At 41.8% G+C, this 26,851-nt stretch overlaps 1 protein-coding gene across 2 annotated transcripts; it reads right to left on the bottom strand.

The window, feature by feature from the left end:
* On the bottom strand, positions 1-26,851 carry LOC133419223 (phytanoyl-CoA hydroxylase-interacting protein-like). 2 transcript variants are annotated; one of them, XM_061708267.1, is made up of 6 exons: positions 26,650-26,851; positions 12,800-12,993; positions 8,299-8,473; positions 4,969-5,086; positions 4,727-4,889; positions 1-792 (listed from the first exon to the last, which is right to left on the bottom strand). In XM_061708267.1, exons 1-6 carry the CDS (start codon positions 26,714-26,716, stop codon positions 418-420), a joined length of 1,092 nt encoding a protein of 363 aa, XP_061564251.1. In that variant the 5' UTR covers positions 26,717-26,851; the 3' UTR covers positions 1-417. The 2 variants fall into 2 exon arrangements, with proteins under 2 accessions (XP_061564251.1, XP_061564252.1); XM_061708268.1 differs by lacking the exon at positions 26,650-26,851 and adding an exon at positions 21,640-21,731.

Here is a 26,851-nt window from a genome sequence, read left to right as displayed (position 1 = left end):
AATACACTTTGTCACCTCCACGACACGTTTCGTGATGTTTTTGTATCGCGAAATTTCGTGGCACGATATATATTGTTACACCCCTAGTACTTACTTACTTCAAGAAAATGACATTCATAAAAACGATGTGTGAAGTCATTGGTACCATCAAGTCACTGATAGCGGGGAGCAGGAGGCGGGAGGACAAACAAGGGGAGGTCTCCATGTTTATTTACGTCTCCATCCACTTTGACGCCCCCCTGGTGACCTGTTTCTCCTCAAATATCCTCCGTGGCCACTAGAGGTCGCTGTCCGTCCCAGTAGGACGCTCTAGGACGAGCCGCCAGCCCTCAACCGTCTTCGTGGACGGTGGAGTTAGTTCGTAGCTAGGTAGTTAGCACTGACGCGAGTTAGCTGCTAAGGGCGGCGGCGGCGGCGCTAACGTCCCACGCTGATGTTGCAGGTCTTGCAGCTCGGGTCCTTCTTGGCGTTGAGGGTGGACAGACTCATGAGCTGGTGTCCCTGGATCTGCGCCAGCGTCCCCAGAGACAGGTCCACCGGCTCGGTGTAGATCACCTCCAGGGTGACGTCCTGGGCGTGACGGAAGGACAGCGACCCGTCCTCGTCCTCCCTGCAGGTCAGGAAGCGGTTGTCGGAGCGGTCGAGCGGCGGCAGCCGTCCTTTGCAGAAGACGTCCCCCGCGGAGCCGGCGGGGGTCAGGACCAGGACCACGTAGTGGTACGACGTGTACATGCAGTAGAAGTCCCCGAAGTACAGGTTGGTGTCCCGGTGGAAGAGGACGTCTGCTCGGACCTGGGGACACAGGGGGACAACGCTGCCTCGTAACTCCGCCCCCTACAGGCCGAGGCGGGAACTAAAGGAAAACCGTCCTCTACAGAAATAAAGGAAAACCGTCCTCTACAGAAATAAAGAAGGACTCTCCTCTACAGGGAGAGACGGGAACTAAAGGAAAACTGTCCTCTACAGGGAGAGACAGGAACTAAAGGAAAAGCGTACTCTACAGGGAGAGACAGGAACTAAAGGAAAAGCGTACTCTACAGGGAGAGACAGGAACTAAAGGAAAACTGTCCCCTACAGAAATAAAGGAAAACCGTCCTTTACAGGGAGCAATGGGAACTAAAGGAAAAGCGTCCCCTACAAGGAGAGAGGGGAACTAAAATAACACTGTCCCCTACGAAGAGAAACGGGAACTAAAGGAAAACCGTTCTTTACGGGGAGAAACGGGAACTAAAATAACACTGTCCCCTACGAGGAGAAACGGGAACTAAAATAACACTGTGCCCTACGAGGAGAAACAAGAACTAAAGAAAAACCATCCTCTACAGGGCGAGACGGGAACTAAAGGAAAACCGTCCCCTACAGAAATAAAGGAAAACAGTCCTTTACGAGGAGAAACGGGAACTAAAGGAAAACCATCCTCTACAGGGAGAGACGGGAACTAAAGGAAAACTTTGTCCCCTATAGGCAGAGACGGAAACTAAAGGAAAAGCGTCCCCTAGAAGGAGAGAGGGGAACTAAAAGACAACCATCCTCTATAGGCAGAGACAGGAACTAAAGGAAAACTGTCCCCTACAGAACTAAAGGAAAACCGTCCCCTACGAGGAGAAACTGGAACTAAAATAACACTGTCCCCTACGAGGAGAAAGGGGAACTAAAGAAAAAACTATCCTCTACAGGGAGAGACGGGAACTAAAGGAAAACTGTGTCCCCTAGAGACGGGAACTAAAGGAAAACTATCCTCTACAGGGAAAAACGGGAACTAAAAGAAAACTGTCCTTTATAGGCAGAGACAGGAAATAAAGGAAAACAGTCCTTTACAAGGAGAGAGGGGAACTAAAGGAAAACCGTCCCCTACGAGGAGAAACGGGAACTAAAATAACACTGTCCCCTACAGGGAGAAACGGGAACTAAAGGAAAACTGTGTCCCCTATAGGCAGAGATGGGAACTAAAGGAAAACCGTCCACTACAAGGAGAGACGGGAACTAAAGGAAAACCGTCCACTACAAGGAGAGACGGGAACTAAAGGAAAACCGTCCACTACAAGGAAAAACAGGAACTAAAGGAAAACCATCCTCTACAGGCGGAGACAGGAACTAAAGGAAGACCGTCCTCTACAGGCATAGGCAGGAGCTGGACTCCGGCAGGAGGTTCCCCCTTATGATCCTGGTCCGGGTCCAGGTTTCTTCCCCCCTAAAGGGGAGTTTTAACCTGCCACTGTTTATGTTACGTTTATGTAATAATTGCTCGGGGGTTTATGTTCTGGTTCTCTGGAAAGATCCAAGAGACAACTTCTGTTGTAATAGACACAATAAAATTGAATTGAACGAATTAAACACAATCATAATTGACTGTCTAATTTGACATCATTAAATGAGACTAGTAGCGAGTGGACCTGATTCTTGGTCCTTACAGTTGTTGCCTCGATTACAGTGTTGATCCTGCTCCGTTGACCGAGTGTACAAACCTTGCAGTTCACACCAGTTGGTGGTGGTTTTGCACCACTGCCATTAACATAAATTAACATAATAACTACCGTATTTTCCGCATTATAAGGCGCACCGCACTATAAGGCGCACATTCAATGAATGACGTATTTTAAAACTGTTTCCATATATAAGGTGCACTGCATTATAAGGCGCTACAGTAGAGGCTGGGGTTACGATCTGCATCCATTAGACCAAAGCTCTCAACCCGCGGCTCCGGAGCCACATGCGGCTCTTTCATCCTTATACTGCGGCTCCAAGTGGCTTGGGAAAATAAATTACAAAAAAAAAAAACTAAGTATTTAATTAAAGTGTATTTTATTTGTGTTAGTTCTTTAATATTTTAGTTCTAAATTGGAAGATTATTGTGATCTTGACATATTAGAATAAATATATTTTATTGTTTTTCGTCGCTCAAAATAAACGTCATACTCGCGAAAGCCGGTATTCCCGCCAAAACGCCATCCATTCGTCGCGACTCTCAACCCCAGCAAGACCAAGTATGGAGAAATGTAAGAAAAGAAAAATATCTGAAGAAAATCGAACATTCAATGATGCCTGGGCAGATTCATTTGCATTTACCTCTGATGAGAGTGGCCTCCCAGTATGCCTAATTTGTGGAGAAAAACTGTCTAACAATAAACGGTCAAATGTCTTGCGACATTTGACTGTTTATTAACTCCAGTGTATTTTAACCCCAGTGTTTATTAACTCCAGTGTAGTTAATTTTGCCTGGAGTGAGGAGATCATAGACATATATAAAGGCTAGATGACTCACGGCGGAGTCTCCAGCGTCGTTCACCCGCGGCCATCTTGCCACAGGAGACTCTCTGGTGCGCATGCGTGCGCTATAGTTGTTGCTGTTGGAGGGTGAGTGGTCTGTACCGACAAAAATACTCATAACTTGCCGAAATCTTGACGGATTTACAAACGGATTGGTTCATCATAAACGTCATTAACGTGGGTATGATTCGGGATGCTTGGACATGTTGAAATTGTATCTCTTCGTTGCGAAAAACGACCTAATCATGCAGCATATACAATAATATCAATATCAATATAATAGTATCACCACTAACTAACGTTAACGTTACCTGCCCAAGTTATCAAGGGTGACCACCAGTACTCAAGTTGTAAAAAAAAAAAAAAAGTCAGGGGGGATGGTGGACCAAAACACCTGCAGAAATACTGCAGGAATGACATAGCAGCAGTTAAATGCAGCCTTCTGTAAGCTTTAAATATCCACTGGGCTTACATCAAATACATCAAAACACAACAATAAAAAACACTTTTCTGAACTTATCAATATGACTCTGTCCTTCACATAGACACACATATGTAATGTCATGACGTAAATACATCATAATGTAATAATATATTAATGTGTTATGTCATATGAATACGTGTTATATGGTAATAATATGTATATATATGTATATATATATATATATATATATATATATATATATATATATATATATATATATATATATATATATATATATATATATACATATATGTTATATGGTAATAATATATATATATGTTATAATGTAACTATAAATATTACTAAGAATACTATAGAAATATTGATTAAATATGAAAACCATGTCATGGCAAACTGTTTCTGCTTATTTTCATATGAAAGTACGTTTTTCAAAAGTATGCAGTGTCATAACTACATCTCTGACGTTCATGACAAACCAAACTGTCTGAAAATCTGTTGAGAATTGAGCAAGTTAAGGTTGTTTAAGCAGTACATGCACAATGTTATGAGTGAGCGAGCTCTCCTGTGGCAAGATGGCCGCCATGTGACGACGTCGCTCTTCATTGGCAGCAGCGCGGACGAGTCATCTAGCCTTTATATATGTCTATGGAGGAGATCCATCCAATATGTCGGCCACGCTGGATTACGTTCAAGCTAGTCATGAGGCGTCTACGTATATATGTCTATGGTTGCGAGACCTGTTGCAGCTCAATATTGATCCATATATAAGGCGCACCGGATTATACGGCCCATGGTCAGATTTTGAAAAAATTGAAGGCTTTTAGGTGCGCCTTATAGTGCGGAAAATACGGTTTGTAAGTTAGGTTTTTATGTGGAAATCTTTGAAAATGTCCCATTGCAGGGCCTTTCCTGGTAATGGAGATACACCTCCTAAGCCATGGACTTGTAGAGCTTGTCCTCTTTATCAGACCCTACAGGAAGACTGTCCTCTACTGCCGTGGTGCCTTCAGGTACCTGGAAGCGGTAGGGCCCGTATGGAGAGTCCTGGGGAGGTTTCCCTGTGTTGAACTCTGTGTTGCAGCTGAAGAAGATCCCCTCCAGTTTGCCGCTGATGGGCGACCCGTGACTCCCGCTGTTGTCCTTCACCGACGGCAGCATGACGCTGCACCCAGTGTCTCTAGAACCATAAACACAGTACAACCAGGGTTAGAGGCCGACGCTAGACACCTGAGCAGGGCCAAGCTGCAGCTACACACCCGTCCTGCTGGACGTACTCCCTTAGCTGGTTCCTGTAGAACACGGTGAAGGGAAGCATCCGGCCGGAGATGGCTTCAGCTTTCTGCAGCAGCTGCTTCAGCTGGACGGTGGAGTAATCTGTAAACGCAGGAATATTTCTGTAAACACAGGACAAACGCAGGAATATTTCTGTAAATGCAGGAATATTTCTGTAAACACAGGAATATTTCTGTAAACACAGGAATATTTCTGTAAACGCAGGAATATTTCTGTAAATGCAGGAATATTTCTGTAAACGCAGGAATATTTATTTAAACACAGGAATATTTCTGTAAACACAGGAATATTTCTGTAAATGTAATATTTCTGTAAATGCAGGAATATTTCTGTAAACGCAGGAATATTTCTGTAAATGGAATATTTCTGTAAACACAGGAATATTTCTGTAAACGCAGGAATATTTATTTAAACACAGGAATATTTCTGTAAACGCAGGAATATTTCTGTATACACAGGAATATTTCTGTAAACATAGGAATATTTCTGTAAACGCAGGAATATTTCTGTAAACACAGGAATAAACGCAGGAATATTTCTGTAAATGCAGGAATATTTCTGTAAACGCAGGAATATTTCTGTAAATGCAGGAATATTTCTGTAAACATAGGAATATTTCTGTAAACATAGGAATATTTCTGTAAACGCAGGAATATTTCTGTAAACATAGGAATATTTCTGTAAACACAGGAATATTTCTGTAAACATAGGAATATTTCTGTAAACACAGGAATATTTCTGTAATGCAGGAATATTTATTTAAACACAGGAATATTTCTGTAAACAGGAATATTTCTGTAAACGCAGGAATATTTCTGTAAACGCAGGAATATTTCTGTATACACAGGAATATTTCTGTAAACATAGGAATATTTCTGTAAACGCAGGAATATTTCTGTAAACGCAGGAATATTTCTGTAAACGCAGGAATAAACGCAGGAATATTTCTGTAAATGCAGGAATATTTCTGTAAACGCAGGAATATTTCTGTAAATGCAGGAATATTTTTGTAAACGCAGGAATATTTCTGTAAACGCAGGAATATTTCTGTAAATGCAGGAATATTTCTGTAAACACAGGAATATTTCAGTAAACAGGAATATTTCTGTAAACGCAGGAATATTTCTGTAAACGCAGGAATATTTTTGTAAATGCAGGAATATTTCTGTAAACGCAGGAATATTCCTTAATCCGGTGGAAGCAGTTCGTGGAAGTGTTTGGACAGCGGCTTATGCACAGATCTCTGCACATCCAAAGGTTTCTGAAGCCCTTAAAGCCTCTTAACATCATGTATGTGGCGCCATGTTGAAGGAAACAGATGTGATCTGACACGAGTGCTGACAGAACCAGAACCAGGACATAGTAGAACTGAAACCAGGACAGGTAAAACAAAAACCAGGACGTAGTACAACCGAAACCAGGACTAGTAGAACTTAAACCAGGATCTAGTACAAACCGAAACCGAGGACTAGTAGAGCTGAAACTAGGACTATCACAATAGAATCCAGGACCTGGTACAACCAAAACCAGGACTAGTACAACCGAAAACTGATTTGTTATCATTGTTATTTGGACAAAAGGTAAAACGTTTTTCATAGAGTTCTGCTTATTTACATAGTTACGATATCTGGAGGACCTAGTGGAACACTGACAGGTGGGATGAATCAGGGAATGTGGCAGGAACCAGCGAACGCATGGATACATCTGCACATTTCTGTGCGTACGTACTCAACCAGATTTGGGTGTACGAAATTTTAGTTCTTCGTACATGAGTCCTCTGTTCTTACTGTAATTACCCCCAAAACAGAGGATGTGATTATTGACTTGAGAAGAACAAGGAGGAATGAGCACACTCCCGTCCACAAACGTCCTTCCTCAGGAAACAGAACAAGGTCCTGCTTCCACAGAAGTTAATGCCCGACTTTTACAGAAACAGCGCTGAGCACATCCCCACCAGCTCCATCACCACATGGTATCCTAGCTGCAAAGCCCCGTTCAGGACTTTAAGAGCATAGACATATATACGTAGACGCCGCATCGAGTGTTCTTGCCCACTGCTGCGATACGTCAACGTCGCCGCCATATTGAATGTTCAAGACTGCGCTGTAAACTAATACAAGTAAATGGACTTATTTTCATAAAGTGACTTTCTACAAAGAAATGTACGTTTTACGTCTCATTTATTCATTCACACACGCACTAATATACTTGGGAAACAGTTAGGCACCAAATATAATATATTTAATTTTCTCAGATGGCAAAAATAAGAACTTTATTGATCCCACATAGGAGTAATTCATGTTATATCAGCTATAGAGAACAAGGTAGTGCCGAAAAACAATATATATCCCCCCTCACAAAAATAAGAAAAATAGAGAAAAATAGAAAAATACATCAACAAAACAAATTTAAAAATTTTCAAATAACAAAATAACATATTTGAACCATTTTTCAGACAATAAAATTATTTTAAAAAATCTGAAAAATAGTTAAAATATGTTATTTTGTTACTTGAAAATTTAAAAATATGTTTTGTTGATGAGAAAATATGTTTCTCTATTTTTCTTATTTTTGTTTCCCAAGTATATTAGTGCGTTTGTGAATGAATAAATGAGACGTAAAATGTAGGCTACATTTCTTTGTAGAAAGGCGCTTTATGAAAATAAGGCCCTGTTTACACGGAGCAAAAACGGTGGCGTTTTCATGCGTTTTGGCCGTTCGTTTACACGAAAACGAAGCTCAAAGTCACCAAAAACGATAATTTCTGAAAACTCCGGCCAAAGTGGAGATTTTCAAAAACTCTGTCTTCACGTTTGCTTGTAAACGGAGGGAAACAGAGATTTAGTCTTCAGAACGTCACATTATGCTACAGAAACATCACCACTTCTAAAGTCACACTTAAAAGTAACTCCACTTCTCTGTCACTCCAAACGAAAGACTCTCGTTCCGTCTTGGAAGTAACTGCAGTCAAGGCTGATTTATGGTTCCGCGTTACACCAACGCAGAGCCTACGGCGTAGGGTACGCGGCGACGCACACCGTACGTAGGCTACGCCATCGATTTAACGCGGAACCATATTATTCAGGCTTCACACGTGTCATTTGTTGAAGTTTTTTTCCAGGATTCCGATTGGCTAGCATAAATGGCCTAAGTCCATTTACTTGTATTAGTTTACAGCGCAGTCTTGCCACATCCAATATGGCGGCTACGTTAACATACGGCTCAGCACTCGATGGGGCGTCTACGTGTATATGTCTATTTTTAAGAGCATAGTTTGAGTGTTTCCTGTTTACCTGCCGTGCAGAACTCGGTGATCTCGCTCCACGGAGAAACCACGTACTCCCCGTCCAGCTGTTTGGCAGCGGTCTGGACGGCCAGGGTGTACTCTGTCCGCGGACTCAGGAACCAGTGACCTCTGACCGTCATCGGCAGGGGGACGGCCTTCGCCACCAGCTTTGTGGGCACGTCCTGGAGGACAAACATCACTTAATCTCATTAACAGATCGGGTAAGAACCTAAAACATCATTATAGTTTTAGACGAGGCCATGGATTTACAACCCATCAAGTTTGGACAAAACTCAAAAAAACATTAAGTCTCTCTCTAAAACTAACTTGACTCTGTACTGTCCTGTACTATCCTATAGACGAATCCGGCGAAACCCGGAAGTCGAGCGGCCGCCATTACTGCGGTGACGGCTCCGCTCCTCCGCTCCAGCCCATAGACATATATACGTATGGATCTATTACTCCGCTCCCTGCCAGGCTCTCTTAATGTATTTGTATCATCGGAACACTCCTGTCCCGGTCACGTGCATTTGTTTTGATAGTGAATGAAGAAGGGAGGGACTTTCAAAACTACTTTTCTGTTTCACCAAGTGAACAGACGGAACGCAAAAAAAAGATGTTAAACTGCTGGAAAGGAACTGGAATTTACCGAGATACCTTAAACAAGGAAGCCAGGGAGCGGTATATGGAGAAAATAATGATTATTAACGGTTTGGGTTCATATGAAATCACTACTAAAGAATGAAGCTCCGATGAGGATTTACTGCCGCAGTTCTGCAGAACCACCGTCTTACTACCTTGTTTAGTGTTTGGCAGCTGCTTTGGTAAATGTTTGACTCGCCATGTGTTTCAATAAATTAGTATAATATAACAACATACAGTAGCCTACATCTTTTTTATTACTCTTACTTCTCTCTTTTTCTCTTTTTTTTGCTGAAGAGGCTCCAATGGCGTGAGCAATATTTTTCTTTTCCTCGTGAGATTATTTTTTTCTTCTGCAGTTACAAATAGAGTTGATATTTTTTCCTCAACAAACTAGTTTTATCTGCAGATTGGGGTTATGTATGTATGTATTCTGTATCATCCGGAGCTGAGATAGTTCTGCCCTTCAATTAGAGACCTGTAATTGCGTTTTTTTTCGTCATCGGACGCCAGGCGATCAATAAAATATTCTTGGATACCTAAAATAAAACAACACATAAACAGGTAATATTTAATTGTGCAGACGTGCCTCGTAAGGAGAGGAGGTGGAGAGAGCTATATTACAGTGTTTAATCATACACTCCCTTATCTCCCTATTCCTCTATTCTTTCCTGCTTATCGCTCAAACAAATCATTATTTATAAATTAACATCAGCATTAATTTAAGATACCTTCATTATTTATGGAAGGCCACTGTCTAACATCATCAATCCAGCTATAATGATGCTGTAGAGCGTCAGGTTACAATAACAGCGCTGCGGTGGCAGATTGACACCTGCCACCGCAGCAATGGCGCCGCCGCAAGATGGCGGCGCACACAAACCGGTCGCCGGATTCGTCTATACTATAATTCAATTCAATTTTATTTGTATAGCGTCTAATACAACAGATGTTGTCTATAGACGCTTTCCAGAGACCCAGAACATGACCCCCGAGCAATTATTACATAAACAATTGCAGGTAAAAACTCCCCTAGTGGGAGAAAAGCATGGCCAGCACGCAGCTCCCGAGGCTCCGGCCTGCAAACATGCACAAAAGAGAAAAAAGGGGGGCCAGCACAAGAAACTACAGGAACGATGGACAAAAATGATAGTTATGAGATACTTATAATAAATAAAAACTATACTGTCCTGTACTGTCCTATACCATACTGTCCTGTACTGTCCTATATTACGCTGTCCTATACTATAATATCCTATACTATACTGTCCTGTCCAGGCCTACACAGCCACAAACGGCCAAGGAAGTGCACTGGCAAGTATCCATAGTCGATAAACGACTGACGGAGGCCGCCGACGACGATACTGTCCTGTACTGTACTGCACTATACTGTACTATACTATACTGCACGGTACTATACTGCTCTATACCGTCCTAAACTATACTGCCTTATTGTTGGAACTATTGTAAATAAGTAATAAGTTATCATGCTTGCTATTAACAGAACGTATGATGATTTGCTTACGCCTGTGACGCACTGATAAAACAATGCTGTGTTAAGTGATTAAAAAGTGCTGCACAAGAAGTTTCCTAATTGTCAGCATAAAGCAGAAATCTGCAGAGAAGAAGAAACTTCTTGTTGCTAAACAAGAACAATCTATACCTGTCCACTGACTGCGACCACTCCCTTTAAGGGCGCAGTCAGCTCTGTAAACTAGGGTACACCCAGAGTGAATAAAAGCAAGGAAGCAGCAGAGACAAATCAGAGTATGTTGGAGATCTTACAAATCTCGACTGCTCTCCTTGCAAGTAAATTTTAATGGTGTTTGTGTCTTTCTTTGTCTCCAGAGAGTTGGATGTTACAAATGTTACGTGCCTAAACCTAACACTTATACTATAATGTCTTGTACTGTCCTATACTATACTGTCCTGTAGTCTCCTATACTACACTTTTCACTATACTATACTATACTATACTATATTATACTGTCCTGTACTGTCCTATTATATAATGTCATATACTGTTCTATACTGTCTTGTACTGTCCAATACTATACTATCCTATGATATACTGTCCTGTAGTATAATGTCCTGTACTGTCCTATACTATAGTGTCCTGTACTGTCCTATAATATACTGTCCTATACTGTCCTGTACTGTCCTGTACTGTCCAATACTATTGTTCTATACTGTCCTGTACTGTCCTATACTGTCCTGTACCGTACTGTCCTGTACTGTCCTGTACTGTCCTGTACTGTCCTGTACTGTCCTGTACTGTCCTATACCATACTGTCCTGTACTGTCCTGTACCATACTGTCCTGTACTGTCCTGTACTGTCCTATACCATACTGTCCTGTACTGTCCTGTACCATACTGTCCTGTACTGTCCTGTACTGTCCTATACCGTACTGTCCTGTACTGTCCTGTACTGTCCTGTACTGTCCTGTACTGTCCTGTACTGTCCTATACCATACTGTCCTGTACTGTCCTGTACCATACTGTCCTGTACTGTCCTGTACTGTCCTATACCATACTGTCCTGTACTGTCCTGTACTGTCCTATACTGTCCTGTACTGTCCTATACTGTCCTGTACTGTCCTGTACTGTCCTGTACTGTCCTGTACTGTCCTATACCATACTGTCCTGTACTGTCCTGTACCATACTGTCCTGTACTGTCCTGTACTGTCCTATACCATACTGTCCTGTACTGTCCTGTACTGTCCTATACTGTCCTGTACTGTCCTGTACTGTCCTATACCATACTGTCCTGTACTGTCCTATACCATACTGTCCTGTACTGTCCTGTACTGTCCTATACTGTCCTATACTGTCCTGTACTGTCCAATACTATTGTTCTATACTGTCCTGTACTGTCCTATACTGTCCTGTACCGTACTGTCCTGTACTGTCCTGTACTGTCCTGTACTGTCCTATACCATACTGTCCTGTACTGTCCTGTACCATACTGTCCTGTACTGTCCTGTACTGTCCTATACCATACTGTCCTGTACTGTCCTATACTGTCCTGTACCGTACTGTCCTGTACTGTCCTGTACTGTCCTGTACTGTCCTGTACTGTCCTGTTCTGTCTTATACCATACTGTCCTGTATGTCCTATATTACGCTGTCCTATACTATACTGTCCTGTACTGTACTGCACTATACTGTACTATACTATACTGCACGGTACTATACTGCTCTATACCGTCCTAAACAATACTGCCTTATACTATACTGTCTTGTACTGTCCTATACTATACTGTCCTGTAGTCTCCTATACTACACTTTTCACTATACTATACTATACTATACTATACTATACTATACTATACTGTACTATACTGTCCTGTACTGTCCTGTACTGTCGTGTACTGTCGTGTACTGTCCTATACTATACTGTCCTATACTGTCCTGTACTGTCCTATAATATACTGTCCTATACTATACTGTCCCGTACTGTCCTATAATATACTGTCCTATACTATACTGTCCTGTACTGTCCTATAATATACTGTCCTATACTATACTGTCCTGTACTATAGTGTCCTGTACTGTCCTATAATATACTGTCCTATACTGTCCTGTACTGTCGTGTACTGTCCTGTACTAAACTGTCCCTTCATGCAGTCTATTCCATTCTCCTCCGGCTGGGACACTGCAAATATCTGCTCAGTAGATGATTATCTGTGATGGGATATCAGTGGAATGCACATCTGAACTTGGGTCAGATGAATCAGTATCTCAGATCTTTCTTGAGAGGAAATGAGCCCCACCTGCTCCAGACAAGAGAGGGATAGCTAAACACATGAAATAATTCTCTGGTCTGAGGTTGTGGCTCTACAGTGATTGAATTCAGACACCCACCATGTGTTTGAACTGGTTGGAGCTTTTGTCCTCCTTCTTGTTGAGGTCCATGAAGTAGTGAGTGATCCGGTCCCGGCCTCTGCCGTCCATGTCCCAGATGATCCTGAAGGAATCACAGGTGATGCTGCTGACCTGGATCTGCTGGGGAACCGGCAGGTCGTCCACACCGATGCCGCTGTCCGCAGACTCTGCACCTGGAAAAACAGCATTTACACCCATGAACCATCCATCCATCCGTCTATCCATCCATCTGTCTGTCTATCTGTCTATCTATCCATCTGTCCATCTATCGTCCATCTGTCTGTCTATCGGTCCCTCTGTCTGTCTATCCATCCATCTGTCTATCTGTCTATCCATCCCTCTGTCCGTCTATCCATCCATCTGTCCGTCATCGTCGGACGTGGAGGAGCAGGGACTCTCCTCTCAGTCTTGGAAACTCACTTCAGCCCTTTCTATCCTTCCAATCACTAAACAGCTCAGTCCTGTTTGGGTTTAAAGAGGAACGTGAACTTTTAATTGACAGCTGGAACAGCCAATGAAGAGTCGTCATCGGGTCTGTGACCTCCCACCACGTTGACTTCTAATCCGTGAAGAACCACCAGACACAACCAGAGACGGCCAGAGACCACAGCCATCCACGTCCATGTTTTCTTGTGCTGTTAACAGACCACCACAATGCTGCTGGGTTGGTTCTCAAAGGTTCTGGGTTAGTCTGGAAGGTTTTGGTTTGTTCAGGGAGGTTCTAAGTTGGTCTTGAAGGTTTTGGGTGGGCCTGGAAGGTTCTGGGTTAGTCTGGAAGGTTTTGGTTTGTTCAGGGAGGTTCTAAGTTGGTCTTGAAGGTTCTGGGCTGGTCTGAAAGGTTCTGGGCTGGTCTAGTGGTCTCCAAACCTTTCCTGCAGGTGTCTTCACTGCGATGCTCAGCAGGACAGACTGAGCTACTCTAAGCTAAATTAGCATGTTTTATCTCACCACTTTCTAGATGCTTTTTGATGGTTCTCCTGTTTTCTTTTAGAGGTATAGGTGGGGCCCCTTTAGGGAGTTCTACGCTAGCTGACCACTGTCGTTGCTTATCCTCATTGACTACATTTACATGCAGTCAAAATTCGTGTTATTGCTAATATTCCGGTTACTGAGACATTCAGAATATTCCGTTTCCATGCGTGAGCAAACAGGGTTATCCCTGTTTACATGGTAATTAATCATTCGGGATATCTGGATCAAACCATCGACGCACGGAGAACGTGATGACACAATTCCCGTCATTTCTGCTTCTTCTTCCTGTATCCAAATTCAAAACAAATGCTGCTTCGCGCAATTTTTCGCTCACCTTCTAATAAATCTTCTATCCCGGTACTTTCTACCGTCTACAAATGCAGAAATGTTCATATCCTTCATTACATTTATGAAGTGATTAGTCTCCTCCTGGTCTTGTTTCTCCGTGTTTATAAGAACTTCCTGGACTCAAAAGACCAGGATTCCTTGTGAAAAGAACATGAGCAGAAAACAGATTCATGTTCCGTTTGATGGGGATATTCCGTTTGGCGTTTACATGACTCAATAACCATTTTAAAACCCGAATATTGGCAATAACCCGAATTTGCACGGCCATGTAAACACCAATTACCCCTTTGAATAACCCGAATTTGCTCATATTCTGGTTTTTAAAAACCCCAATATGACCCCTGGGTTACTCCTTTTAAAACCTGAATATTGGGTCATGTAAACGCCAAACGGAATATCCCCATCAAACGGAACAGGAATTTGTTTTCTGCGCATGCTCTGTTCACAAGGAATCCTGGTCTTTTGAGTCCAGGAAGTTCTTGTTCTCTGGTTATGTGTGACCTCCTATTAGAGCGGGTCAGAATTGTTGCTGCAGAGTTTTGCACTATGCAGACTGCTGGCGTGTTACAGTTCTGATGAAAACTGTCAAGGAGATTCTGGACATTTGTGGTGTCCATCATCCAATAATCTGGCATGTTCTGACTGCTGAGCTGCAGATCATAGATTAAGAGCAGCAACCATCAGCCAGGAGATGTAAGGAGATTATGTCGGAGCAGCACCAGGATTAACCCGTCCAGGGTTCTGATCCGGTTCTGATCCTGCTGGAGACCGTCCACCACAGTGGTGATGTCTGCAGCAGGTTCCTCAGGGTTTATGGGTTACAGCCCTGCATCAGGAGCAGAGGTGTCAAGTAACCAAGTACAAATACTCCGTTACCTTACTTAAGTAGAAATGTTGGTTATCTATACTTCACTGGATTAATTATTTTTCAGACGACTTTTTACTTTTACTCCTTACATTTTCACGCAATTATCTGTACTTTTTAGTCCTTACATTTTAAAAACAGCCTCGTTACTCTATTTTATATTGGCCTTTAAAAAAAACTATCCAGTTAAATTGCTCCATCCGGATAGAGTGAATTTGGTTGTGGTTGTTTCAGATGTTCTTGTCCAGTTTTGTTCTTACATCCGTTCCCTCAGATTCCTGCAACTAAACTTGGATGTACATTCCAATAAAGGTTAGGATAAATGATAACATGCCTCTGAAGTTTGACTTTTTGCACCATTACAATACTTATAGGCAACTAGTCATCATATCTCCTGCTCTCTGAAACACATGTTAATGCTCAATAGTACACATATATGGTGCTTTAATATATTTGCATTATACTAAGATACATTCATTTTCAATGGCTTTTGTCCTTAATGGCTTTTTTCCCCCTTACATTACTTTTACTATTATACTTTAAGTAGTTTTGAAACCAGTACTTTTATACTTTTACTTGAGTAAAAAACTTGAGTTGATGCTTCAACTTCTACAGGAGTATTTTTAAACTCTAGTACCTATACTTCTACCTGAGTAATGAATGTGAATACTTTTGACACCTCTGATCAGGAGGAACTGGCCCCCCGGGGGTCCACGGAGTTCAGGCCCCAGAGGCAGTGACGCCCTGATCTGAGCTGATGTCGCCTCTTCAACAGGCTCCTTGTTCGCCCTGCGAGCTCACAGTCTCTGCTGACTGAAGCCTTTTGTCCCCAAACACAAGCCGAGGAGGAGGATGGAGAGCTGGGGGATGAAGAGACGAGGGGGGGGGCTTTCCTCACAGGCATTCGCTTGTTGAATGAAGTGCATTTGTTAAAGGTTCATATGTCTTTCTGTTGTCTCAGACTCTGACTGTAAAGTAAAACTTGGAGACTAAAAATATTTGATCCTAATATCCCTGACCTCTGCTGTAAATGCAACAATTATCAAGGTACTTTATATCACTGTCTATGGCAGGAGTCTGCAAGCTAGGGCTCCGGAGCCGCATGCGGCTCTTCATCCTCACTGTAGCGGCTCCCTTTGGCCTTGAAAAAACCCCAAAACATAAATAAATTATATTTCTGAATTCATTTTTAGTCATATTATTAGTTTATTTTGTTGGGCAGTTATCTTGGAGATTGAGTTGATGCCTACGGAGCCCCTCTGGTGACATTTGAAAAAAATAAAATAATGCGTGGCCACGAGATAATCAATGCGTGGCCACGAGTTATTAATGCGTGGCCACGCATTATTTTACTTGTGGATGGCATTATAACCTACTGTCTGGACTTTCTGGATGCAACTTCATTGGTGGGATGGTTATTCATCATTAATAACGGTAATTATAGTCTATTTATATTAAAGAGAAGAGTATTGTCATGGCGAGATAATCAATGCATGGCCACGCATTAATAACTCGTGGCCACGAGTTAATAATGCGTGGCCACGCATTATTTTATTTTTTTCAAATGTCACCAGAGGGGCTCCGTAGATGCCATCTAATTTTAAAAGAACTATTTTTAATTTCTATATTTTTATATTTATTTTTAAAGCTGCTAAGCTGCAACTAAATTTTTTATTTATATTAAAGGGGGGTATTTTTTATTTTACTTTTACACAAATTTAGACTGAAATACAGTTCACAGTTTAATTTATTTCAAAGTACGCCTACGAATGCACACTGCACTTCTGTTGTTATATTTAGGGATTGTAACAGCTAAAATAAATGATGAAAAGATGATTTTTTTAAATCTCTTATTTTTTGCGGTTCCCAAAGATATTTTTTGTAGAAGTGGGTGCAAAATGGCTCTCTTGATAATAAAGGTTGCAGACCCCTGGTCTATGGGAATGTAAAGAAACATTTTAGAGGATGGTGACGCAATATATCTCAAGTTTTTTCCGCCCAGCTTCCTCTAAGCCCTAAATTGTGTGTTTTGAGTTCCTATCCGGACAATTGCGCTTTGTCCAATAAGGGAAAAAAATGGTTGACCTATGCTTACTACAAGCTTACGGAAGAGTATTAGGGCCAGGCAGGAGGAAAATTAAAATAATATTTTAGAGGAGGAAGATTTTCATTATGCACTTCGAGAAAAAAGTCGAAATGTCGAGAAAAAAGTGGAAATGTCAAGATTAATGTTGAAAAAGGCGAAATTTCGACTTTATTCACGAAATTTCGACTTTATTCTTGAAATTGTACTTCAACATTAATCTCAACATTTCGACTTTTTTCTCGACATTTTGACTTTTTTCTCGACATTTTGAACTTTTACTCGAAGTGCACAATAAAAAAAATCTTCCCCTCTCAAATATTTTTTCTCCTGCATGGCCCTGATACTCTTCCGTACAAGCTAGACGATCAATAGCCTTGTGCTGGAAAAGTGTGAAGGGTCCAACATCTAACATCACGCCTGGCTCAAGAAAAACTCATCTACTGTGTCAAGAAAAAGCCCTTTGAATTTGATGATTTATGGGGAAAGTTCTTAGCTTTTCTTAAAAATGGTGATATTGATGAGGCCTTGTAAACAGAAGAGGCATCGTGGAGATAATTTATACTTTATATAAATACTTACATTTTAATTATGCCTCTTATTTTGATTTATTTTTTTTTTTTTTCTATTTAGTTTGATATAGTTATTATGATTTCTGTTACGGGCTAGTTTTCATTTTGTTAATGTGTTTCTTTTGGTCCTTGTGTTTCTTTTTGGTCCTTGTCTTGTTTTTGCCTTGTGATGCCAAATATTCGATTGTTTGAAATTCGAATGACTGTTCAATGGGGTTTTTGTATTGTTGTGTATTACATGGAAAATCTAATAAAGACATGTTAAATAAAAAAAAACTTGGAGACTCGGGAGAGTCTCAAGTTTTTCGAGGGAGTCACGGAGAACGACCACCACGGCCTCTTTGTCATCCTCTTCACCACATCGTTATGCAGATAGAAAGTGATGCTAGTAGAAACGTGTCACAGAAACTCCTAGGATGTTTCTCCTGACGAAAAAGTAACATTTTGCTATTTTCCTCTCCGTCTAAAGGTCCAACGACCTCTTTAAATAACCCAGATTCCTGGTCCAGGAGCTGATTGGTGATCGGCAGGATGCAAATGGAGAGAGACGCTGCTGAGGTGGTCCGTCTCCTGGACGTCTCCTTGGGACGTGTTTCACCTGTAAAGCAGGGGTGTCAAACTCATTTTGCTTGGCGGGCCGGATTTAACCTATTTCTTTCTCGCTCAAAATAACAAAAACGCTCAAAATAACAAAAACGGTGCGAAAAAACTTTTTTCTAATTCTTTTTTTTTACTATTGTTATCTAATCCAATATCAGTTTAGTTAATTTTAAAGGAAATATGCACTTTGTTTACACTCTAATTATGTAAAATATATTTCTTCAGGATCTTTTCTGGAAATTTCTCGTTTTTTTTCAAATTATGTAAGATACTTTTAATATCATTTTACAAAGATAAACAGAAACAAGTATTTTGTTTTTTTATATTTCGCTTTTTTATAGGAAATTTAATTAAAAACAAAATCTTTCTTATTACATCCGAGAAAGTTTCTTTGTGATTTAGAGATTTTTCCAGTACAATTAACTGTATTTATTTTTAAAAATTTGCGCGGATATTTATGTCAGTGTGCATAAAAAAGTCAGCACTTCTTTTTTAACTGTTTTACTTTGTCACTATCCTCGTATTCAAAACTGAAATTCTACGAATAAATATCTTCTATCATCTTTTTTAGCAGTGATATTTTTCCTGCGAAAATATATAATAGTAGTCAGTTAATAAAAATAAATGACCGTCTACAAAGAAATAAAATCGGCAAATGCATTATAGAAAACTAAAAAACTGTCGAAAACTGCCCTCTTTTGTGGAATAACGATGGATTTGTAGAAGAAATATATCATCGGATATGCTGCGATTCATAGCAATTATTTATGCCTTCCTTTTTAGTAAATTAACATTCCGTTTTTTTGCGTTGGAAACTTCTCGCGGGCCACATGAAAATCTCTCTCGGGCTGCACATTTGACACCCCTGCTGTAAAGACTTAGGTGGTCTCAGTCGTCCATGGGGCCAGCGGTGAAGCCGGGTGGAGGTACCATCACGATCTGGACCTGCTTCCCTGATCTAAAGCTGCTGAAGGAGCTTAACTGAAGCTCTTTAATATTAGTTTACATTCATTCCGGTCAAATCCATCCAAACATCCTCCTTCCAGATGTTAATCCTCACACAACGTCTGATGTGGTCCAAAGCAAAGGTTGCTTAACCAGAACCACTCACTGGAGTCTGAGTCTAGTTACCGGCACAACTAAAGGTTCTCCTTGAAGTAAGAACTATGATGTTCTGTTGGGTTTTTCCAGAACTCAGAAGTGGATACTGTACTAAGGAGCTATAGTGACGACAACTAGCCACAGGATGTGCCAGCTGCCAATCCAAAGACCATGCCCCTAATTCAGGGGTCGGCAACCCGCGGCTCCAGAGCGGCATGCAGCTCTTTAGCGCCGCCCTAGTGGCTCCTGGAGCTTTTTCAAAAATGTTTGACCTTTTTTTTCTTCCTTTTTCCTTTTTTTCCCTTTTTTTCTCTTTTTTTCTTCTTTTTTTTTCCTTTTTTCTTCTTTTTTTAATTTTCTCAACATTTCGACTTTTTTCCCGACATTTCGACTTTTTTGTCGAAATTTTGACTTTTTCACGAAATTTTGACTTTTTTCTCGACATTTTGACTTTTTTCTCAACATTTCGACTTTTTTCTTGAAATTTTGACTTTTTTCTCACCATTTCTACTTTTTTTCAACATTGCAGCTTTTTTCTCGAAATTATGACTTTTTTCTCAACATTTCGACTTTTTTCTCAACATTTCGGCTTTTTTGTCGAAATTCTGACTTTTTTCTCGACATTTGGACTTTTTTATCAAAGTGCATAATGAAAAAAAAAATCTTCCCCCAGTTCTAACTGATATAGAAACATGCAGCATGTGTTGTCTTCATTCTAAGGCTGATACAAGACATTTTATTTTTTTGCGGCTCCAGACATATTAGTTTTTTGTGTTTTTGGTCCAATATGGCTCTTTCAACATTTTGGGTTGCCGACCCCTGATCTAATTAATTATGACCCCTAGTGGTGAGTAGAGGAACTGCAGGTTCTCCTGGTACCAGGATGGTTGAACTGCAGGTTCTCCCGGTACCAGGATGGTTGAACTGCAGGTTCTCCTGGTACCAGGATGGTTGAACTGCAGGTTCTCCTGGTACCAGGTGGTTGAACTGCAGGTTCTCCTGGTACCAGGATGGTTGAACTGCAGGTTCTCCTGGTACCAGGATGGTTGGACCAGGGTAGTCAGTTCATCAGATCGATGAACAGAACCATCAGTGATCACGTCTGGGGACATTCAGAGCCGCAACGCTTTCTAGTAATAACAAAAAACTCACAGACGCATTACAGCAATCAAACAAACATGACAAGATCGAACATGGAAGACATAGACGGGACATGAAAGGACACGAAAGTACATAAGAAGACATAAACAGGACATAAAAGGACATAGACAGGACATAAAAAGACGTAGATGGGACGTAAAAGCTTAGCTTAGACTGTGATCAGATCTCAAGATTTTGGTCGGTTGCTGCTCGTGTTTTGGTCGGCTCCGTGTCGGTTTTGTGTTTCGTTTGTGGTTTTTGTTGCAGATTTCCACTGCTTGATGTGTGCCTCCGTGTGTTCCTGCTTCCTGGATTGGCAGTGGATGCCCCCACCCCCCCCCCCCCCCCTATGTATATATATTAAATATAGTAACAATGCACATATATATGCCTTAGGTTTTTACCGGCATGGTATCAATCATTAATATGTGAATATGTGTGCAGACAAGGTAAAAAAAAAAAAAAAGATTTGGACAGATGTGGACAGACACAGATGTGGACAGATGTGAACAGTCTCAGACATGGACGGACACAGATGTGGAGGACAAAGCTCAGACAGCAGCGGTGATGTAACCCCTAACAACCGTCTCCAGCACCTGCAGCTGCTGCAGCCGTTCCAGATGTTGGAGCAGCTGCAGCTCCACCCGCGGCTCAGGGCGGATTATCGATCAGGACGGATTATCGATCAGGACGGATTATCGATCAGGACGGATTATCCTGTTAGTACACCTGAGTAGTTTAGAGCCAGAAGTTCAGATTTTAAAATAAATACATAAATTAATGCAAATTGGATAAAAAAAACATATATATCAATTAAAACTTCATGAACTTGTGAATTTACACATAAAAATGAAGTTCTGGATTTATACATTTGCCGAACAAAACTGATTTTCTGCCTTCATAAAGAAAAAAAATATAATTATATAAATTCATAAATTTACAAAATAAAACTTTATTAATATTTCTTTACACACAAACAACAGAAAATACTTTTTTTGTTTGTTTCTTTCTTTTTTCATACTTTTGCGAGTTAGTTGAGCCAAACCTACAGGTGAAATCATTTCCTGGTGACTGAAACCCAGACCAGAACCACATCCTGACCTCTCCGGTCCCTCAACCGGAGCCTGAAGGAACTGACCTTGGCGCTGGTCCAGATCCTGGAGGTCCATGCCGGCCCGGTTGGGACTGCTCAGAGCCTCCGTCATGGTCCTGTCCTGCAGCGACACCACGAAGACGACCAGAGCTGTTAGGGAGCCGAGAGCTCCGGAGAGATTCTGAGAGATTCTGAGAGATTCTGAGAGATTCTGACAGCTGGATCACTCTGACTGCAGCTCGCTCGCCCCACTCTCTCTCTTTGGTGACATCACAGGGTGATCGAGAGCAGAGAGAGAGAGAGAGATGACCTTCCACATAAATTTGTTATCTCCAATAAAATTAAAGAAGTTCAATATAAAATTACACATAACATTTACCCCACTAACAAATTTGTGTCAAAATTTGTCAATATTGATGCCAATTGTGTATTTTGTAATGCTGAAGTGGAAACGATTGGGCACCTTTTCTTTGAATGTAATTTTTCCCAGATTTTTTGGAAAAAAATTGAAGCTTACATCACATCACATTCCAACATACCAATTCATTTGAATGCCAAAGATATACTGTTATACTATAATAATAAAGATAGGAAAATGCAACACTTAATTAATCTGATTATTCTAATTGCAAAATTCCACATACATAAATCCAAATTTTCCAAAGGTCGACCTTTCTTTCCTGTTTTTGAAATTGATTTCAATAACTACCTTGAATGTATTAAAAGAATTGATAATAAAAAATGTATACACACTGTTAACATAATTGAAGAAATATTTGGAGAAATATAATATATGTCCTGCCATTTTCTTTCTTTTTATTTAATTTCATTTATTTTATTATATTTATGTTACTTATGTAATGACTTATGCACTTCATCCACTTTATGTCTCATACTGTATTTGTTTATTTAATTCCTTGATGCCTGACTGTTTCATATTGTCCACGGTCAATGTTCTGACTGTGATTGGAACTTTTAAATAAAGTTTGAAAAAAAAAAAAAAAAAGAGAGAGAGAGAGATGAAGCCATTCAGCTCTGCTGAACCTGCTGTACCAACATCTGCAGACCATGATGATGAAAAGTTATTGAAAGCCTGAATTATGGTTCTGCGTTAAATCAACGCAGAGCTACGCCGTAGCCTGACATGCACCTCCCAAAAAATGTAACTATGCATCGCGGCGACGCAGACCCAACGCAGACCCAACGCAGACCCAACGCAGACCCAACGCAGACCCAACGCAGACCGAGAGGGCTGTGATCGGTTTGCTTGGTAGCGACGCATTTCCAGTTCCGGTTCGTGAAGCAGTCGTGAACTTTCAGCGTTCTTTTCTTAGTGTGTGTGTGATTTTTTTTGGGGGGGGGTTGTTTTTTGTTTTTTTGCACAATAGTTATCTCTTTGATTCACTGTGACTGGAAAAAAACAGAATCTAAACAAAGTATCAACCAGCGCTCTGGGGGGATATTGCACCGCGGCGAAATGGAGTGACGGAGAAGTCCGAAGGATTCACGACGGCGTCACGGCAACGGCGTAGGCTCTGCGTTGGTGTAACGTTAAAACCTGAACGACGTGTTCAGCCGGCAGCGGAGGCCTTAATCCTGACGGAAGGCTGCGAGCCGGGCTAACCGGCTAACCGGCTGCTCTGGGTTCACTGCCTGCTAATTTGCTGGCTGCTAGAACAATGGTTGATAACTTGTCAGTTGTTGGAATGCTGGTTGCTAATTTGCAAGCTGCTAGGATACTGGGTTCTAGCACACTGGATGCTAACATGCTGGCTGCTAACAGGCTAGCCCCTAACTCCCTGGCTGCAAGAACATTGGATGCTAACTAGCCAGCTGCTAGTATGCAGGCTGCTATCAACTGGCTGCTAAGATGCTCGGTGCTAACACACTGACCGTTAACTCCCTGGCTGCTAGTGTGCTGGAAGCTAATGTCCTGGCTGCTAACTTGCCAGCTGCTAACTAGTCCACTGCTAGTATGCTGGCTGGTAAATTGCTAGCTACTAGTATCCGGGCTGCTAATGTGCTGGGTGCTCACACACTGGCCGTTAACTTGTTGGCCGTTAACTCGTTGGCTGTAAATTTGCTGGATGTTAACAAACTGGATGCTAACTAGCCAGCTGCTATTATGCAGGCTGCTATCAACTGGCTGCTAACATGCTGGGTGCTAACACACTGTCCACTAACTCATGAGATGCTAACATTCTGGCTGCTAACATGCTGACCTGTAACTCCCTCGGTGCGTCAGAAATGCCATACTAAAAAGTATATACTAAAAAGTATATACTAAAAAATATACTTAAGTTCGCCACACTTTTCAGTAAATATCAGTAGTGTGCATTAATTCGGACGTACTATTAAGAGCGCACACGTCACTTCCTGCCATTGGGAGGAAGTGACGTGTCACAGCAGCAGTAGCAGCACCGCACCGCAAGGTGCTGCTGCACAAGATGACATTATATCATATTATTATATACGAATATTATAATATTAATATTATATAATAATATTATTATACTTAATAATATACTTATGACATATACGTATCACTTAGCAACCAAATGCCGTTTCTGCTCAGCTAGTGTCCATCAATCCACACTAATACATTTCTCCAGAATGAGTATGGATAGAGCATATTATTGAGTACGTACTAATGTTTTGGACACACTAAAAAATCTCGCATACTCATTTTGCATACTCATTAGGGTGGAAGTATGCAATTTCGGACACTCTGGGGGGGTCTCAGTCCCGGTCCCGGTGGAGAGATCCAGTCTTCTATCAGGTCCAAGCGGCTAATCTTAGGTACGGCTGTCCTCTCTCAGATTAATGAAGACACGACGATGACACGACGCCGCCCTCCAACCAACGAGGCATCAAAGCCGACTCCCGACAAAGTTCAGGGTTCCTTTAGAGCAGTGTTTCTCAATCCTGGTCCTCGTGGGCCCCTGTCCTGCATGTTTTAGATTCTAAGTAATAGTCCTCATTAGCTTGTCACCAAGGTCTGCACAGCTCTATTGATGACACAGGTACTTGTATCACGGTGTGTTGAATCAGAGTAGCATCTAAAACATGCAGGACAGAGGCCCAAGAGGACCAGGGTTGAGAAACACTGCTTTAGAGAGAGCAATAAAGTACCTGAGAGAAGGTTTCATGGACGCCAGAGCAGCAACCGCGAGAAGGTTGAACAGCAGCACAGGGAAGCATCGGCAGCGTCCAGCGTCCAGCGTCCAGTGTCCAGCTTCCAGCGGTCCTCCCTGGATTACCCCCCGATGGGGGATTACATCTGCGCTGGGAAGTGAATTAAATGAGCGCTTGCATAAGAAGATTAACTCCAGCTCATAAAAACACAGTTGTATGCCACACTTGTGGGGACTCCGTGATGCAGCAGTCGTCGTCGTTTCCATGGATACCGTCAATTGGTTCTGTTCACATCATCTTTGAGTTTCCGTTACAAATATGGACGTGGTTGAGGCTGAAGGTGAAGGTCGGAGGAGGTTCCTTTAGAGACCAGTTTCATCAAAGACACAAACAAACCTAAAACACATCACTCATTAACATAAATCAGATTTTAACCCTTGTGCTGTCTTCAGGTCAAGGGAGGAGGATGGGAAGAAGGGAGGAAGGAAGGAAGGAAGGAAGGAAGGAAGGAAGGAAGGAAGGAAGGAAGGAAGGAAGGAAGGAAGGAAGGAAGGAAGGAAGGAAGGAAGGAAGAAAGAAAATAAGGAAAGAAGGGTGAAAAGAAGGAAGCCAGGATGGGAGAAAAGGAAGGAAGGAAGGAAGGAAGGAAGGAAGGAAGGAAGGAAGGAAGGAAGGAAGGAAGGAAGGAAGGAAGGAAGGAAGGAAGGAAGGAAGGAAGGAAGGAAGGAAGGAAGGAAGGAAGGAAGGAAGGAAGGAAGGAAGGAAGGAAGGAAGGAAGGAAGGGAGAAGGATGGTAAAAAAAGGAAAGAAGGAAGGAAGGGAGAAAAGAGGAAGGGAAGAAGGAAGGCGAGAGCAGGAGGAAAGAAGGAAGGAAGGAAGGAAGGAAGGAAGGAAGGAAGGAAGGAAGGAAGGAAGGAAGGAAGGAAGGAAGGAAGGAAGGAAGGAAGGAAGGAAGGAAGGAAGGAAGGAAGAAAACAAGGGAAGAAGGAAGGAAGGGAGAGAAGAGGGAGGGAAGAAGGAAGGAAGGGAAAAAGAAGGAATAAAGGAAGGGAGAAAAGAAGGGAGGAAAGAAGGAAGGAAGGAAGAAAGGGAGGAAGGAAGGAAGGAAGGAAGGAAGGAAGGAAGGAAGGAAGGAAGGAAGGAAGGAAGGAAGAAAACAAGGGAAGAAGGAAGGAAGGGAGAGAAGAGGAAGGGAAGAAGGAAGGAAGGGAGAGAAGAGGAAGGGAAGAAGGGAGTAAAGAATGAAGGAAGCAAGGGAGAAAAGAGGAAGGGAAAAAGGAGAGAGCAGGAGGAAAGAAGGAACAGGAGAATTAGGTCATTTTGACCCAAAGACAGTACAAGGGTTAAAGGATTTTGTTATAATAATTGATATAAAAATGAAGCTCACCTCAGTTTTCCACCTCTATCGTCTCAATTACACGCCGTTAGCAGCTGGATGGGGTTGCACATGGGGGGGCTGCTGGCTCTGGATCGGTTAGGGCTCCTAAACTTCAAATATCGTACATATATGCACCAATATTGAACTCATTAATTAATAACGTTTTAATAAAGTATCTGTAAAGTATATTTGTTTACACTCCCAAGTCAATAAGCACTGAATATTTGCAATAGTTTAGCAACCTCAGATAGGTTGTTTCTATCTCTGCATTATTTTATTTATAATCTGTGTATACTGCATTTACTATAATACTTTCTGTTGCACTTCTGATTGGATGCCAGACTGCATTTCGTTGCTCTGTACTTGTTTACATGTGTAATGACAATAAAATCTAATCTAATCTAATCTAATCTATCTATCTATGGAACTAAACAGGGTGAAATATCAGGAGCCGGTGAGGGAATGTTGATGGTGATGAAACCCAGACCAGAACCACATCCTGACATAATTCAGTCCCTCAACCGGAGCCTGAAGGAACTGACCTTGGCGCTGGTCCAGATCCTGGAGGTCCACGCCGGCCCGGTTGGGACTGCTCAGAGCCTCCGTCATGGTCCTGTCCTGCAGCGACACCACGCAGACGACCAGGAATGAGCTGTTGAATGAGCTGTCAGGGAGCCGAGAGCTCCGGAGAGATTCTGAGAGATTCTGACAGCTGGATCACTCCGACTGCAGCTTGCTCGCCCC

Source organism: Cololabis saira, chromosome 19 (assembly GCF_033807715.1).
Source record: "Cololabis saira isolate AMF1-May2022 chromosome 19, fColSai1.1, whole genome shotgun sequence".
Taxonomy (NCBI): Eukaryota; Metazoa; Chordata; class Actinopteri; order Beloniformes; family Belonidae; genus Cololabis; species Cololabis saira.
The sequence above is the reverse complement of the archived record's forward strand: the minus strand, read 5'-3'. Positions and strand labels throughout refer to the sequence as shown.